This window comes from Trachurus japonicus, chromosome 21 (assembly GCF_045865225.1).
Source record: "Trachurus japonicus isolate A0001 chromosome 21, Traja_1.0".
In the NCBI taxonomy this organism is placed as follows: domain Eukaryota; kingdom Metazoa; phylum Chordata; class Actinopteri; order Carangiformes; family Carangidae; genus Trachurus; species Trachurus japonicus.
In genome coordinates, this window is record NC_140927.1 from 26,856,866 (window position 1) to 26,870,718 (window position 13,853).

At 40.6% G+C, this 13,853-nt stretch overlaps 1 protein-coding gene across 1 annotated transcript; it reads right to left on the minus strand.

Annotated features, from left to right (window-relative positions):
- Positions 1–1,483: 1,483 nt before the first annotated feature.
- On the minus strand, positions 1,484–12,598 carry LOC146965390 (uncharacterized). Its single transcript, XM_085765675.1, has 5 exons — positions 12,480–12,598; positions 11,702–11,891; positions 8,535–8,738; positions 3,809–4,117; positions 1,484–1,930 (listed from the first exon to the last, which is right to left on the minus strand). The coding sequence occupies exons 1-5, from the start codon at positions 12,530–12,532 to the stop codon at positions 1,520–1,522; spliced, it is 1,167 nt and encodes a 388-aa protein (XP_085621801.1). The 5' UTR covers positions 12,533–12,598; the 3' UTR covers positions 1,484–1,519.
- Between the last annotated feature and the right edge of the window lie 1,255 nt (positions 12,599–13,853).

A 13,853-nucleotide genomic window follows, 5' to 3' on the forward strand; every position in this document is an offset into this window, starting at 1 on the left:
GAAAAAACACAAGGAGAGGGCGTTCATTCAAAAATACCATTAATATATGTAAATTTTATCTCTAATTACATTTTTTTCAGTATAATTTAACCGTCTTGCGTGTGATTCGTCCGCCCCCGTTTGACCTGACGGTTGGGAACCAGTGATTTAGATAATCAGGTTAAACCACCGTCTGTCGGACTTCTGCTGTTTCTTCTTCTTCTAATTCTCTGGATGTGAGGATGGTTGGACTGACTTGTTCTGCTTCAGCGAGGACACTGGTCTATGCACTGTTTGAAATAATCTGTAATTTATCAACAAACATGAATAAATAAATGCCAGTTTTTCCCAGAAATCAATTCTTTTTCTTCTTCTTCTCCCCTCTTCTTGTTGCTCTGAAGCAGTAGCCAAACAGGAAGTAGCTTCTGTATACATCTACTGTTTTAGAGCAGAGAAGAAGAGTTGATTTCTGTTAAAGGGATACGCCAACATTTTTTTCCCCGTGTCTTGCCTCACTCCCGAGTCCATGACCAGCAGATAGACACCATCCTTTCAACTGTGCGTGCAGTAACAAGGGAGATAGAGCCGTATCGCCTGTAATTAGCTTAGCTCAAACACTGGAAGTGTATGGGTAGTGTTAGCCTGCCTCCAGCTAAAGTCATCAGAGAAACTCTTCAGCAACTCTAAACGGAAACCGGCGGGCCGATCTTCATCTCAGAGCTGACAAAACTCTCCGGTAAGGCATCTTGAGCGGTCAAATGCCGGTAACGGGACGAGATCGGTCAAAACGGAGGGTTCAAGCAAAGACGGTTTATTTTGGTTCAAGCTAGCTACATCGAGGGTAGGTTAGCTTCCTGTTTCAAAGTAAAAGCACAAATTCTATCGTCATGGTTTTCTGTATGTAAAGGGCAACGGGTGTTTTATTTTGTGAAAGTAACCGGAAGTGCGTTGGTCACAACGGCTAGCTTGAGTAGCGCCAAATTCGTCCCAACAAAATTGTAAACAGCTGGTATTTAGACAAATTAACGACACACTGCTGATCTAAACGGCTACTTTCTCACCTAAAAATGTGGATAAAGTGATATATTTACAGAGTTTAGAGCTAAAATGAAATCAGCTTCTGACTGCTGATTTTGGCTCGGGTAGCAGGCAGGCTAACACTACCCATACACTTCCAGTGTTTGAGCTAAGCTAATTACGGGCGATACGGCTCTATCTCCCTTGTTACTGCACGCACAGTGGAAAGGATGGTGTCTATCTGCTGGTCATGGACTCGGGAGTGAGGCAAGACACGAAAAAAAAATGTTGGCGTATCACTTTAAATACTGTAACATTAGCCGTTAGTTTTCCAGTTCATTATTTAGATCTGCTTTAGAGGAAGGTACAAACTCATGTGTGTCATCTTTTTTTTTTCTCTAAAATGACATTTATTTTGAAGTCGTATTCTTATTACACGAAACAACAACAATAAAGCTGCAGATACTGGAACATGACCATGAATCATCATCATCATCATCATCATCATCATCATCATCTTGTTTCATCCGAACACGCACACGGTGCCCGAGGCCAGGCGGTGTTTGTACTCGTACAGGAAGTAGGAGGCCGGGGGGAAGTTGCACTTCATCTCCATCCGGCCCGGCACCACGTGCACGGCCACGCCGGCGCCCAGCCCCTCCTGCAGCTTCTGCAGCATGCGCGAGGCCAGGTAGCGCCGCGCCCGGCCCGGGTCCTCCTCGATGGCGGCGTACACCTCGGGCGGCGGGTTGGGGATCTTCCACTCCAGGTCCACGATGAGCTGGTGGATGCGGCTCTTGTCCAGCGAGGTGGGCGTGTCCCGGTAGCACGCCATCACATGGGGGATCGGAGCTTCAGACAACACGGACAGGAAGTTGTTGGCCTCCTTCTCTCCATCCTTCTCCTCCTCCTCCTCCTCTTCCTCCTTCAAGGCCTATACAGAGGCATGAGAGAGTGGAATGAATTGCCGACACATATTAAACTCACCAGTAACTTAAATCAGAAGTAAGCGATCCGGTGGTTTTGGCTAACTTCTTGTCAGCAGATGGAGTTAGCAGTCCCCGCCCTCGTCCCTACGTCACCACATTCAGGTGCATCCCTTGGCTGCACACACAGAGAGGACTGCCCCTTTATGCCGTTCTCTCTCCTCATTGGATAAAGGTTGTAGGATACGAGGAAAGTTTTCTCCTGGGCTCAGAGCAGAGCAGAGTGACTGACAGACCCGTGTTTCAGACCAAACACTCTATAGAAGTGATTGCTGTCGGAAGATACAACTATTTAAGACTTAGATTAACACAAACATTCACCTTACTTCTGCTGTAAATAAATTCAAAATATTACTAAAACAGTACCTGTCAAAGTAAGAACTATCGTATGGTTGTATGGAGAAGTGTATGTATGTTGTATAATTATGGATAAGTGTATGAATATTGGATAATTATGATATTGAATATTGGATAATTATGTATATGGTATATTTATGAGTATATGAGATATAAATAGAATGGATGGTTGTAGTATGTGCGTGTAGCAATATGTTGCGAGTATAAATGGGTATGAAGGTATGTACATATAAATGTATACTGTATGTATGGGTGTGTGTATATACAGTACAGGCCAAAAGTCTGGACACACTCAATGCATTTCCTTTATTTTCATGACTATTTACATTGTAGATTCTCACTGAAATTCCACTAATGAACCTGACAAGGCAACACCACCTGTGAAGTGAAAACCATTTCAGGTCAGGTTCACCTCTTGAAGCTCATCAAGAGAAGCCAAGAGTGTGTAAAGCAGTAATGAGAGCAAAGGGGGGCTACTCTGAAGAAACTAGAACTGGTGGGGGCAGAGATAGAGGAGGAGGAGGAAGAAGAAGGAGAGGAAGAAGAAAAGAAGAAAGAGAAGACAAAGAAGAAAAGACATGTTTTCAGTTATTTCACACTTTTTTGTTAATTCCACATGTGTTCATTCACAGTTTTGGTGCCTTCAGTGAGAATAAAGGAACCACATTGAATGAGAAGGTGTGTCCAAACTTTTGGCCTGTACTGTATATTATATATATATTTAAGTATATATATAAATATTGTGGATAGGAATGATAAGATAGTATAGGATATGAAAATATGTATCTATAATATAATATGAAGAGTATATATGGCTGTAGTAAAGGTGCTGATATGTAATCGAGGAGTGAGGAAGCAAAAAAACCTCACCATGGTAATTGGTTTGTTTTTTGCTGTGTTGTTTTGTTTTTGTTTTTATTTTTTGGTTTTTGCTTTTATTGTATTCTGAATATATGTAATCTGTCGAACCCCAAGAAGAATAGCTGTAGTTTTGCTGCAGCTAATGGGGATCTTAAAGGATAATTTCCGTTTTTTTACAACCTGGACCTTATTTCTAGCATAAAATACGATCATTTTACTCCCCCAGACAACTTTGGTGTCATTTGGAGTTGTTTTGACGAAATTAGCCCCAGTGGAGCGGCGCGTATATCCGTACAGGCGCTGGATGTTGATAACATGCCCCCACGGGCTCGGAGGGGAATAGCACTAGTGTATCATAACAAAATATTGGCGAAATGAACGAGTTTTGCGGCGGATAATGTGTTATTTAGAGGCTGCATTGCGCTGCCCCATGTTCTCGCATTATACGGATATACGCGCCGCTCCACTGGGGCTAATTTCGTCAAAACGACTCCAAATGACACCAAAGTTGTCTGGGTGAGTAAAATGATCTTATTTTATGCTAGAAATAAGGTCCAGGTTGTAAAAAAACTGAAATTATCCTTTAATAATGAACAAATAAACATGGCGCGCACAGCCGGGTGGAGCATCACCGCCCAGCGCAGCCAGTCGTAGTTCTTCTCCAGCGTCTTCAGGATGCTCGACGCCGCCTCCTCTGGCGGCGCGCGGTTCTGCACGGCCTCGTCCAGCTGCTGCCGGATGTCGCCCTCGGCCTGCTCCAGGAAGTAGCCCAGGCAGCGGCCGCCCGTGTTCTTCATCTTCCTGTAGAGGGCGCCCATCCGCTCGGACCAGGTCTTCATCAGCAGCGCCTGGTCGCGGCCCGACAGAGACGCCTGAGTGAAGAGACACAGGAGGCCGGTGCCCAGCACGAAGTTCACCTGGGGTCAGAGGTCAGAGGTCAGACAGATGTTTCCACTGCTGTTGTCAAGGGAACAGTTCCTTTATTCGACTGGTGGAGCTTCAGCAGGGAGGAGGAGGAGAGAAGAAGTGATGATGAAGGAGCAAACATGAAGCTCTTTAACATTCATGCACGGAAACTATTCACCGAGGAAGGAATTGATTGGACGCTGCACAGATGTTTGATCTTCACCTCTGGGCCCAGTTGTTCAAAAGGTAAAATCTGATCAGATTTTGGATAATGGATTGGAAAGTGGGTTACTTCAAAACTAGAAACGGATTCTGAGATCGGATTAGATCACGTGATCCAATCTTGATTTTTTGTTTTTTTGTTTTTTTTTAAAGGAGCATTAACGCAAATCCAAATTCTTAATTCGGCCACTAGATGGAGCCAGTGGCGGAGCATATCAGATATAAACAAGCTCCTGAGCGCTCAGCCATTCTCAAGTAGGCTACCGGTACTCGCAATGCCACCGACCTCTCAACAGCCAGTCAGGGTGACGTCGCACCTCTTTATATAGGGTGGTGTTAAGGAGGCGGGGCTAAGCGCCGGGCCGGCTTGTGTCATAACAAAGACAAATTCTGCATTTGTCCCACGGACACTACACTGTATTTTCTTTGTAAATTTAGTTATGGCTCCCCCTGACCTATCTTTTGCATATTTCAGCTTATTTTATGCTATTACTGCTGTATTTGCAATAATGCTCCTTTAACATTCATGCACGGAAACTATTCACCAAGGATGGAATTGATTGACGCTGTACAGATGTTTGATCTTCCCAGTTGGGCCCAGTTGTTCAAAAAGTAATCTAATCGGATTTTGGATAATGGATTGGAAAGTGGGTTATTTCAAAACTAGAAACGGATTCTGAGATCGGATTAGATCAAGTAATCCAATCTTGTTTTGTTGTTTTATTGCCTTTAATCGATAGTTACAGTGGAGAGAGAGACAGGAAATGGGGAAGCAGAGAGGGGGAATGACATGCAGGAAAGGGCAACCCGATGCGGGATTCGAGCCGCCTGCAGTGAGGACTGTAGCCTCAACATGGACATTAGAACATCAGATTACCTTTTGAACAACTGGGTCGTTCCTGGACCATCAGATCATATGTTGTTTGTTTGTTTGTTTGTTTAAAACACATCGAGAAGAAAACAGCTTCCAAATTATAATTTCAACAAAACTTCCATATTTCCCATATATGTATATGACATAAAACAGTATATCTCTATATCCAGAGTGATGTATACATGTCACCTATAACAGGATATATATTTTATTTATCACCACATATACACATATATGAAGATACGTATAAGCTAATAATATAAGTAAAATTTGTACATAAATAGATCTTTAAGTATATATTTGATGATTTGAATGTGTTGCAGCCATATATTTTTGCAATTGTGGTTACTAACAACATAGATACTGTACATCAATTATTTACATTTTTATTCATTTATTTTTTCCTTTAAACATGTCTGTCTTCATATTCTGGGACTTTAGGACATTAACTGTTAATCATATAATAATATATAATCATTCACTGACAGGCTGACAGGTGGAAATATGTTTATGTGTCATATGTACAAGCACACATTACATATGCATACACATAAATATTAATGTTTGTATGGATAAGACATACAAAAGTTCCGATTTCTAGTGGGTTTTATATGGTTTCATACATATGTTTGTATTTTATACATTATAAATATTTAGTTAATATATTCAGTTCATGTACATGTATTGTTCGTTTGTTTGTTTTTTTGTATAGGTTGTATTAAAATCAAGCCCAGCTCAGCTCTAATGACTCTGTCTCGTCTTCAGTACAACGACCCATCTGGGATTTTTGGCAGCGAGCGACGCCGACCTGAGAAACGAGCCCAGACCTCGTTTGTGTCGTTAACAGCAGAAGTGCTGATGCCTGCGTTGTGTTGGATCAAAATAACTCAAAATAGACGTCACAGATGTCACAAATTCAGTTTTAACAAGACATGACGTCATTAAAAAGTCGTAGCACAGAGTCTGTCGGTGCAGGTCTGTGCTCTTGACACTTTATCACCCGCAGCTGTTTGTATATGATAAGTTTCTACAAGGTTAAAGAAACGTGGCTGCAGCTCCTTCACTCACCAAGGTCAGTTTTGATCACGGTCGTAGATATTCGTCTGTTTGTGTTCAGTTCATCATAACAGGATGTAGTTTGCTTCATTGTTTTCAATCTGTTTCTTTGTTAATTTCTCTGAGATCCACTCAGACCCCTGCGTGAGGGAAAGTTTTAACAATCGTGTGCGCCTCAGTGAAAGCACCGGGGCTTTTATCTCACATGGTGCATTTATGCAAATCAGGTCACAGTGCAAAACAAGTCCTTGAAAAGAGCACAGCGCACACAGACCGCTGCTTCAGCTCCCATTTCAAGCTGAAAATTACTTCAGCATTAAGACTCGTCCACCGAGTCTGAGCTCCGTCTGACAGCCTGAGGCCATTTGATTAGTCGACTGTGGGTTAATTACAGTTTCTGGGATTAAAGAGAAAACACAAACAAAACAGCTGTTTTGGATGGACTGTCCCCACACTGCTCCTGAAACCACATTGTCATGTGAACACGGTGCAATTATACATCTACAGTGCATACAGAAAGTATTCAGACCCCCTTCAATTTTGTTTCACCATTTGTTATGTTGCAGCTTTAAAGGGATAGTTCAACATTTTTGCAAATTGGCCCATCGCCATAATCCCTATAGTCATAGCAGTAGGTTCGTTACCTTTAATTGTCGGTGCAAGCTGTTTTTAGAACGGCAGAGCAGAGCCGCGAGCTGCTCAGAGCTACGCTACGGATGCTAATGGGATTTCTTGGTTTCCCTCATCAAACTCATCAAATACACAATCCAACAACTCCACAACGCTCTGGTGGACAAGTTGTGACCTGCACATTCACCACGCTATGAGATAATAACGCAACGTTATGAGACAGAGTTGTTTTAGAGGTAAATACAGAGACTGCTTGATGAAAAACTGCCCTTGACAGGAACGCGCATCAGCGGTTTTGCATAAATTTCCCTCTAAAACAACTCTGTGTGGTAACGTTGTGTTATTATCTCATAGCGTGGTGAATGTGCAGCTCACAACTTGTCCACCAGAGCGTTGTGGAGTTGTTGGATTGTGTATTTGATGAGTTTGATGAGGGAAACCAAGAAATCCCATTAGCCTCCATAGTGTAGCTCTGAGCAGCTCGCACCGACAATTAAAGGTAACGAACCTACTGCTATGACTATAGGGATTATGGCAATGGACCAATTTGCCAAAATGTTGAACTATCCCTTTAAGTTAAAATCAATAAAATTCTTTCTTTTCCTCATCAATCTACACTCACTCAGCTTCCCATAATGACAGCATGACCCCAGAACTATAGACATTTTTTTTGCAAATTGCAAAACTGAAAGGGGTCTGAAAACTTTCCGAACGCAACTGTATAAGATAATTGCATAATGAGTTATTGTTGCATAACTGCTGCAGCGTCTGAGCTGGTCCACTTCCTGTCAGAGTGGACCCTCATTACGGAGCAGGCTGGTTCTGTGTCTGTGTCTTGCTCAAGGGCACTACAGAGCGACAGATGGACTAATGGACAAAAAAAAAAATTAAAAAAAAAAAAGGGAGCGGACCATCCAGTCATTTGTAGTTTTTATATAAGAAATAGGACAAAGACCTTTGATCAGGAGCCAAAAAACAAAAACAGAGAGGAAATGAGTTTAGATGCAGCTCAAACTAGTGACACCACAGTTACATAATGTTTCACAGAGTATTTTAACTCTGACGCCTGCTCCTTTTTAGTGCCTGACAAAAAACTTTTTTTTTTTTTTAATAACAGTGCAGGCGAAAGGAATTTGCCGACTCAGCTCATAAGAAAGACAACAGAAGGTTACAGCTCTGCCCCATTAAATATTCAGTTTATTTTCATACCAAGAAGATAGATGCAGTACGCTTCATTCCTCACAGGACCCCCATGTTTTTCTGTCACATTTATCTCTTTCAGTCTGGAAGCTGCATATTTAATCCAGTACAGCTGTGCTCCTCCGTTGTTTTAATTATAAACCTGCCCTGAAGGAGGTATTTTTGAGTATATTTGCATTGTTTTTCATGAAGTCTAAAGTCTAAACTCTTGGCTGTAAGAATATAAACAGACAGCAGTTTAAAAACGTGTCTCTCTGTCTCTGTCTACATGAGGATGTTGGATTGCTGTGTCACCTCAGGCCCCCTCCTCCCCCTCCTCCTGCTGTACTTAAGCCGCCGTGCGTGACTCTGTATAAAGACTTTGTAAGATAAGACAAAATTAAACATTAATGAGCCCCGCAGGGAGACGAGCCCAGCATTACTCCCCCTGCTGCACTCTCACCAACCTTGACGCAGAACTCCCTCAGCTCCCAGCGTTTGGGTTTGCGGGTCAGGATGAGCTCCTCCAGCAGGGTGGGCTGCTCCGTCAGCGCCGACACCCCCATCAGGCGGTTGTAGAGCGCCGTCAGCTGCCGCTCCAGCCGGTAGTCCTGCACGTACTGCAGGAACACCTCCGTCTCCTTCTTGGTGAAGTCGGACTGGGCCCTCACCTGGAGCAAACAGGGCAGATGAAGGGTCGATTAGAAAATAAATGACATTATAAAGAAAAACTCACTTTTACGTTAGATCTTTTATGTTGTTCTAATAAGAGAAGAAAGCATTGTTCCCCTTGTATGTCAACCATCAATAATTGAGTATTCATTCTTAGGGATAACTTTTGGACCACTGGTGACACTTAAAGGAGACATATTCTGCCCCTTTTCCACAAATTAAAATAGTTCCCAGGTGTCTTAAAGACATGTCTGTGACATGCTTTGGTCAAAATCCCCCAAGGATCAAACATCACAGCTCTTTTCATCCTCTCAAAACAGCCCTGTTCAGAACAGCTGGTTTCAGTGCCTGTCCCTTTAAATGCAAATGAGCCACTGCTTGCCCCGCCCCCTTAGGTAGGGGCGGTATTATGCAAATTCAAAAACTAGTGACATCATTATCAGACAACAGAGGGAGGGAACAGCTTGTAAAACCACATGGATTTCAACCTGGAGCATGAAAATTACAGATTTTTTTTTTGTCAATTCTCACAATTTCCAGGGCAGGAAGCCAAAACAAACACCCAAATTATGTTAAAGAGCCTTCAAAAAGTGACATTTCCATAATAATGTATGTTTAAGGATGACTTATGTTTTGGATTGTGCCAAATAAAATATCGCACTGTACTGCCCTGTCATGTTTACTTTATTGAAGATGAGCCCTACTGTAATAGTTCTGTTTTGCACCTGGATTATTTGTTGTAGTGTGATTATTTTCTCTGAAAATTAAAAGACACACTTATTGAAAAAAAAAAAAGTTACATCATATATACAGAGGCGTTGCAACAAGGCAGGCAATTGCATATGGCCCCAAGACGACTGATATTGGTCCATACCAATGACAATGATGTTGCCAGTGGCTGTGTGTGTACACAAAACATTGTGTACAGAATGCAAAATTGAATCTTCAGTGGTTTGGGATTTTCAGATTAATTAACGGTTAAATATCTAGAGACCCCCCTGTATGTGTAACTTGAGCAAAATGCAGCTTCCTGTCTGATCGAAGGAACAGTGCTAACCCTAACCCTCGCTTCATTGACTTCCTGTCAGATTTCACATTGATTTTGTAAACTATATTAGTGACTTTCAAGGCCTTAAACAACCTTAAATTAAATTTCTGACCTTTGACCCCTCTGTGGACGGAGGCCTGCTCATCTCCCCATTAGGTCACAAGGCTTATATGACCAAAAGTGAGCGGGTGTTTCCTGTCGGAGCACCAGTACCATGGAAACTCCCTCCCATCCCAAATTAGACACTTTAACTTCTTGAACCTCTTTCAAATCTCCTCTTAAAAACACATTTCTTTGTTTTTAGCCTTCAATAATATCTTATTTGACTGTTTTATCTCCATTATTATTGTTAGAACATTTTATTTAATGCAGTTTCTAGATGATTCTATGTTTAGCAAGTGTCATTTTACTTGTAAAGAACTTTGTAATGCTGTCAAGAAAAGTTAAATATAAATAAAAATGTATTATTATTGTAAAAGTATTGTAACTGGAGTAAATAGCTGCTATTTGTGACTCTAAATCCCTTAAGTGATGGACAGGTCACGAGACAGGCATGTGAAAAGTTGCCCACCTCTCAAAGGAGTAAAAAAGCAGAAAGGGAGGAGAAATCTCATGTTTTCATCTTTTTTTCAAGCCGAGCAGCTCACGGCTCTGCTCCACCATTCTAAAAATAGCTTGCACCGACAATTAAAGGTAACAAACCTACTCCTAAAACTATAGGGATTATGGCAATGGGCCAATTTGCCAAAATGTTGAACTATCCCTTTAACTATTCCCGATCGAGCCAGATCCGCTTGCCTCTGACAGAAAAACAGCCAATGAGAGCGAGCGGACGGGGCGGAGTCACCAACCAGATGTTGTTTACGTTCACGTCTAGCTGCTGCTCCCGGCTGATGAAGTCTCACTCCAGTAAAAACTGTTCCTTTTAAACATTTTAAAATAATTAAATACCAAATATTTTTAGGCACCAACCTATTGACACAACTAAACATCTGGCCACATATCTACAATTACATAACACACTCAGCGTGATGAGTTCGGTGGCTCCTCAAGGTCGACTCCACCTCACACACTGTCTAACACACTGTTAAAATATATAAAACACATTCTGCACATTTCTTCTGCAACACACTGTTCAGCTTTAAGTTTATGTCTGACATCGAATCCTTTGCCCTTTTTCAGTGGGGGGTGATCATCACCAGCTATTTATTTACTGTTGACTTATTTATTTGGCTATTTAATATTAATTATTTTTTAGTTTATCCTCCTCTTCTCTGTAAATAATTGATGTAAAGTTGTGTATATTTGACTTCATGTCTTAGGAGGTTAACACACAATTCAATTATTACTAATAACCCATGACTTTTGGATGAGATTAAGTTTTTAGTTTAGTTTAGTAAGTTTATTTCGATCTTGTAAAATCAAGTACACACATCAGTGAACATTATAAATATGTTTTAAACGTAAATAAACAGCAAACAATATTTCATTTATTTTTTTCCCTTAAAATGTAAATACAAAATAAAACAAATACCTTGACCGAAAAGGTGTCGGCTGAAGCTTTAGCTTATTTTGCCTCTACTGCTTTTTGAATATGTGAAAAAAGTTATCAAGTGTTTGACGATTTCTTTTTTATTGTCTGTAAATATTATTATTAATGTTCTTATTTTCTGTCTGATCAATGTACTTTTCTTTTTTAGATATTAATTATAAACATTTTTAACCCAGTTCAGTCCGGTCAGCTCAGTCTGGACGTCAAGGCCAGTTTCACCTCAGACAGCTGCAGCTTCAAACTGGAAATGAGCAGCTGGGACATAAAGTCACTGGTTTGTAGTTCAGTTTAATACACACTGGGCTCATGTATGGTTTCATTTACACTGTGAATATGAGCTGATATCAGATCAGTTTCCTCACCGCGGCGCCCAGCTGGTAGTAGACCACCGCCAGGTCGTCCTCCAGCCCGTGGACCTCCCCGTCCTCCAGCAGGCCGCGTCCCGACGCCCCCAGCTCCTGGTCGATGTGGTCCAGGTTCTTCTTGGCCAAGTCGGTCTCCTCCGCTGAGGCGCTTCCCCCCAGGTAGGAGCAGATCCCCTGAACCAGGACCCTGAACAAAACACACACACACACACACAAACAGTAGGGGTGGGAGAAAAAAATCGATTCACATAAATATCGCAATATCTTTTTTGACGATTTTTTTTTTGAAATTTTTAAAAATATTGTGCAATGTGCATTTGTTAGCCTTTTTTACATACAGAGAGTCCAGGTTTTGAAAAGGGTTTAAGTTCACTTTATAATGGAGTATGTTCATTTATAGGCTTATACAGTATTTGTGTGCAGATAAATGTTAAAAATGCTAAAGACTAAAAATCGAGAGAATCTGCAATATCGTAGAATCGCAATTTAAATCGAATCGCCATCCAAAAAATCGTAGAAGAATCGAAACGGGAGAAAAGCGTATCGTCCCAGCCCTAATGAACACACACTCAGTCCTGATTCACTTTGAGCAGTGACAGGTCGTCGTATAGGGGAGGAAACGCATCTGGAGAATATATATTGTTTTCTTTTTTGAACAGGAAATGAAAACATTTTAATGAGCTCTTCCAGCTGCTGTTTATTTACTGTTCACATAGCGTTTGATTAAAATGCATCACTCCTCAGCTTTTATGTTATATTCAAAGAGAAAACTCACCTCACAGTTTGCATATATCCCACCGGCTCCAAAACCTTCCCAAACATCGCCATGGCTCCAGAGCTTTAAGTGACTATAGCTGCAGAGAGAGTTCAACAATTAACTCCACATCAACAATATAAGAAATAATAATGATAAATAATAATTTTTGTTATTTAGAGTCATTTAAATCTGTTTGGTCCATCTACCAGACCACACCTGAGACCTGCTGATCTCACCTGGGTCGTTGTGTTTGTTGCTTTGTGCTGACCTTCACCGTCTGTCCAATATTTATACTCTCTCCTTAACCACCACTCGATCTGATAAGACGTCATCTACACACCTATTCTTGAACAACACAGGGAAATCTAAACATATAAATTAATAAATCTATAGCTATGGCTTCACCCTTCAACATCTGTTCACATGACCAGATTAATGAGGATCTCATGGTCACACTCACTCTATATTGTTTCACCTTTTGATATAATAATGATATGACCTCTACTGTTCATGTTTGATTATCCATGTTAAAATAACAGTGGATGTATTAAAGGTTAACAGGGACCAGTGAGATTGGATATAATATTTGATGCCCTGATGTTTGTGCTCAACAATGCAAACATCTGTCTCTTCAATATCCAGGATTCAAGAGCACAGACTCCTCTTTTCAATGCTTGGACTCCTTCACAGTCTCAAAGGTGCTGTACTGTAATAGAAAGTCGCAGCACAGCACAAGTCAATTAATCTGGAAAAAAAAACAACAACAAAAAAAACAGCCCCATCTTGTGGCAGCAAAGCCTCATTATTCATCTTCAAGTTTATTTTAAAGGAGTATTTGAAATACTATGACCTGGGCAAATGAGAATATGCACCGGCATCTTCAAGTTTAATTTAAGACGTCTCAACCAGGGGGTGGAGGAAAACTTTATTATCCTTTATTTAAGTTAATTTGTTTAAGTTGAAATACCTCAATCTTAAATTATCCTATTACAAAAAATTGGATATATGGGTCCTGCAGTATTAATTTTGCTCAGGGAAAAGTATAAGGAAAATAGACATAATACTGAAAAAAAAAAAACTTTTTAGTGTTAGGGCCTATATTATTATATAAAATTTGATTGAATAAACTGTATTTTAAAGTTGCAATTATATAAACAAAAAGAGTAAGTAAAGTACTAAAACATCACATTTGGACATCTGGACTCATGGAAAAGCTGTGGGAATCATCTATAGGCTATATTATATTTGTACCTCAGGACATTTATTTAAAGTAAAAATGTTTTACATGTGGTCCTAATAAGTATAGAAGAAAAATATTTAAATTGCATATATTTATTAAAACAAATAAAAATAGACGACTGAAGTGATTTGAGGTTATGATGTTGAATTGTA